We start from the raw sequence: 4,542 nt of genomic DNA on the forward strand, positions 1-4,542 counted from the left end.
TATATACTGTATATATCAGTGATTCTTGAGAATAGGGACAAAACAGGTCCCATGGATAAAGTACAAAATTTGAATAAAATATACACCAAATATATATTTTTTAAATATCTGACTAAACTAACCTGGGTCATCTGAGCACAACAATGTATGTTTTCCTGGTGTTTGCTGAATATTTTTTTATTTTAAACATTGTAGTAGGTGAATGGTGTCTGTAAAAGCCCTTGTCCTGGTGTAGAACTCAATACATTATCATAGTTTAAAAGAACTAAAATAATTATATTTAGTTGTCATAATATATTATTTTATAAGTATTCAAACAACTAACTTCATAACTATCAATGAATGCAATTAAAAGTCATTTAATGTATTTTCAAATTCAATTGAAATTGTGTCCTCAGTTTTTGTCAACACCGTCAGACATAGAAAGAATGTGAAAAAAATCAGGCATTATTGAAAGGCACCAGAAATTCTGAGGACCCCATGACCACTTCCTTTCTCTTCCTGTGCTTGGGGGGATAAGCAGCTCTGGTAAGCTTATATTATTCTTTTGTTTTTTCTTCTTTTTTATTCCTAAGTTGTTTGTCACAACCATAAAGTGTCAACACCATAAGTAACATTTTTCAAAATTTTGATGAAATTTTGTTAAATAAATGCTTAATTTTAGTATATTTTAAGGATTTAAAAGAACTGATGAGCTACAATATGGCCTCCTTCAGAATATCATCATATAAATGAAGTTAGCATGGCGTTTTGTCAACTCCGTCAGATGTCAACTCCATCAGATTTTTTAACTGACGGTGTTGACTCTCTTAGTGATGGTGTTGACAAATGTCACTTAAGTGTGCAGTTAATTCATTTTACTGTATTTTACATAATTGACAGCACTTCACATTCATCATGTATTTCTTTTTAAAAATGTTTCTGATTATTTTCAGCAACTTGTAAAGTTTAATGGTTTAAATTTAATACAATTTTATTAGTCCTTTAAAATTAATAAGATGTAGTTTATTTTGTAAGGGAAGGGTATGTTTATCCCATGACAAGCAGTGTACTGATGATAATTGCCTATATTTCAGGCTACAATGGCCAGAGAAAAGCTGTCAGTGGAGGAGCGCAAGAGAAGGAACAGGGAGTATCAGAAAAGAAGGAGAGAAAAAATAAATAGCCAGCCTGAGCTGAAGGAAGAGTTTTTAAGAAAGGAAAGGAAAAGATGGAGACAGAGAGTGGAAGAGGGAAAAATAAAACATATCAATAATCTGGGTGAAAGAGATAAGAGACGTAAGAGAAGACTTTGGAAGCAAAAACAAAAGGAGGCAAGAGAACGCAGAAACAGAGCAAAGGAAGGCCAGAAAAGTGTAAAATGGTCACAGTGGAAACGCGTAGAGGAGCAAACAGAAGTTGGAACTCACTTTCACACCAAACTGCAGGAATACACTGGCACCTTGTCAGAGCTTATGTGTCTCTACCAAGACAAATTAAAAAATGAGACAACCACTCATGTCCACTTGGTTCGAAATCAAACCAAGGAGTATCGGAATATGATAGCAAATTGTGATGAAAATACAGCCATTGTTCATGTTGACTTTTCTGAGGCCTGGAAATGTAAATTCAGCTCAGAAGTACAATCCTGTCACTATGGACAAAATCTCCCGCAGATCACACTTCACACAGGCATGTTCTACACTGGGCAACAAAAAGCAGGATTCTGCACAATCTCGGAGTCAAAGCGTCAGGATGCTGCAGCCATATGGACCTATATGGATCAAATCCTCACAGATATTCACATCAGATATCCGGCTATAAACACTATCCACTTTTGGTCTGATGGTCCAAGCAAACAATATAAAAATAAGAAGAACTTCTTTCTCCTCTGTGTTGTCCCGCAACGTCTGGGATTTGAGAAAGCTACATGGAATTTCTTCCCAACATCACATGGCAAAGGCGCTCCAGATGGCATTGGGGCGACGGTGAAGAGATGTGCTGACAGTATTGTGCTGAGAGGTCAGGATATCATAGATGGCAAATTATTCTTTGACAAGGTGTCCAACAGCTTAAGTGGTGTCAAGCTGCAATTTGTGACAAATGAAGATTTTCAGTCTTATGACTCTCTCCTCCTGCAAACCCTGAAATCAATTCCAGGAACAAGAAACATTCACCAAGTGCTAGCTCAGGGGAATGTCATCCATTGTAGGTTCCTTTCATGTTTTTGCGGAGAGCCACAGATTTGCAAGTGCTTCAGTCCCACCATTCACTCTTTTGGCAACACAACACAGGACCCAGATGTCCATGAAAGTTCAACCACTGCTAAAGTTCAAAATCCTCTGGAAATGCTGATGGAGGAAATGGAGAAGGAGCCGAGCAAGACACCTAAAGGAACAACAACCCTGATAGATCCTTGTGATGTCCAAAGTGAAGACTGGCTTGTTGTGATGTATGATGGAAAATGGTGGCTGGCTAAAGCCTTACAAATTGACAAAGAGCACGAAGATGTACAAGTGGAATTTTTTCATCCTCATGGACCAACTCTTAGCTTCAAGCAAAAACAAGGTCGTCGGGATATCTGCTTTGTGCCATTTTCGGATGTCCTAGTTAGGCTGAGAAAACCATCCTCACCAGTCCGCACAAGCAGCACCAGGGGTGTATACCGCATTTCACCAGCTGTTATGGATTTTATTGAAGGAGAATATGTGACACGTCTATTGCCTGGGGATTAAATATTCTGACTTTTAAGCGATTTAGAAAGATATGAATTAGTTCACAATATATTTCAAAAAGTTCTGTCGTGTATATTTTTGTTTGTATTCATCTTTTACATTTTGATTGAAAATCGTCCTGGTTGATGACTTCAGTGACAAAGGTACATTCTCAAAAATTTAGATGTTCCTTGAAATCTAAATATGGTTATTTCACATTTTTTCTTCATATCTTCACATTCTACAACATTTCAGCATTTAATTCTTCTTAAATGTCATTTCAAGTTCAGTGTTTTCTTTTTACTTACTAGTTTGTCACCACCATCAGTTTTGTGTCAACACCGTCATGTGCCGTCAACTCTGTTAGATGTAGTTTATGTTGCATTTTGTTTAAAATAATATTTATTTTGTTTCTTGATAGGCATTTGTTTGTGAAATGTCTGAATTCATGTATTTGGTGCATATGTGTTTTTTACTAATAAATGACACTGTTCATTGTGGTGATTACTTTCAAAATTGTTTTTTGTATCAATTGAACTGGAGTAATTAAATACAGACTAAATAAATGTTTAAATTGTGGTATGATTAATTTAAAAAACATGGACATAATTAAAATAATTAAGACACCACAGAGAGTAAAAATATCAGTCATAAGTTCATTAAAAAATAATTTTATACCAATTTATTTTTGTCTGATGGTGTTGACAAATTTCTCAGTCAGATCCAGTAAAAATGTAATTTAAAAGAAAATGCTGCAGCTGGGAGCCTGCACCTTAACATATTTACATTCCCAAAACATTATTTGTCATGTATGAATACATAACTTCAGGAATAAATAACATTTTTGGTGGAAGAATTTTAAAACCATTTTGTCCCTTATCTCAAGAATCACTGTATATGCAGTATATACTGTATATATATATATATATATATATATATATATATATATATATTGTTCTCACTGATAACTTTGATTTCATGCTTCTATGGTGATGTAAGAAGCAATGTTTTGGAGAGGACAAACTGATGTGGCAGAGACTGGAAATTGCATCACTGCCATTGAAATCTGCTTGTTGTAACCAGAGAATTCCTCGAGGAGAGCTGTGAAAGAAGGATTGCCATTGAACCAATACGAGCAGTTTTGTCATTAATGCTCTTATTGTGGTCTCCCAGTACTACTTATTGCTGTCGCCAGCCTGCCTGGTACCACTTTGGACTCATCATTTGACCAGACCTCTTCAAATCCCAATGGCATGACTGTGTTTATGAACAGAGTTTCCAACTTCTCTTTTAATGGCTTCAAACCACTGTAAACATTCCCTTTCCTTCTCCTGAATAACAATCGATTGAGACATGGAAAAAAAATCAACATTGGGGTTTCACACACTACGACATGTGACCTCAACCAGCTCAGACATGCCAGTGATTTTCCTGTCTTATCCTGCTTTCTCTGTAATGAGGTGTGTGTAACCCTTCACCCTTTCTGCACCAATGTCACAGCCATAATCCCAGATCCAGACCAGGACAGGTTGGGAGGGGGCAGATATGCAGGACCCTTAGCAGGATTTCCAGATTTACTGTCTGTTGCATGTCCTATTGTCTGTCTGAAACCAGCTGATGATATGGGGAATCCTTCTGCTGATGGTGTAAAACTATTTGTAAAGCCTGAGCTGTTGATAAGAAACAAAAACATTACTGTGTATAGATTGACAAACTATTTAAACAAACTTTGCTCGCAGCACCTTTTGCATGGTGGTGCTGCAAATAATTGTAAAGAAAATGCAAGGGTGAAAATATTTTAGCAAGGAATTGTTTATGAACCATCATAATAAGAAAAGTGGTAGGCAGT

The 4,542-nt window shown here is 36.3% G+C and overlaps 1 protein-coding gene across 4 annotated transcripts; it reads left to right on the top strand.

Moving 5' to 3' along the window:
* LOC116734825 (uncharacterized) lies at positions 1–3,069 on the top strand. Of its 4 annotated transcripts, XM_032586339.1 has the most exons (4): positions 1–528; positions 1,077–1,346; positions 1,705–1,710; positions 2,022–3,069. In XM_032586339.1, the coding sequence occupies exons 2-4, from the start codon at positions 1,083–1,085 to the stop codon at positions 2,712–2,714; spliced, it is 963 nt and encodes a 320-aa protein (XP_032442230.1). In that variant the 5' UTR covers positions 1–528; positions 1,077–1,082; the 3' UTR covers positions 2,715–3,069. The 4 variants fall into 4 exon arrangements, with proteins under 4 accessions (XP_032442230.1, XP_032442229.1, XP_032442228.1 ...); XM_032586338.1 differs by having other exon boundaries at positions 1,077–1,324; positions 1,615–3,069; XM_032586337.1 differs by having other exon boundaries at positions 1–1,329; positions 1,620–3,069.
* Positions 3,070–4,542: the final 1,473 nt, after the last annotated feature.

The sequence above is a fragment of the Xiphophorus hellerii genome, chromosome 16, assembly GCF_003331165.1.
Source record: "Xiphophorus hellerii strain 12219 chromosome 16, Xiphophorus_hellerii-4.1, whole genome shotgun sequence".
Classification (NCBI taxonomy): Eukaryota; Metazoa; Chordata; class Actinopteri; order Cyprinodontiformes; family Poeciliidae; genus Xiphophorus; species Xiphophorus hellerii.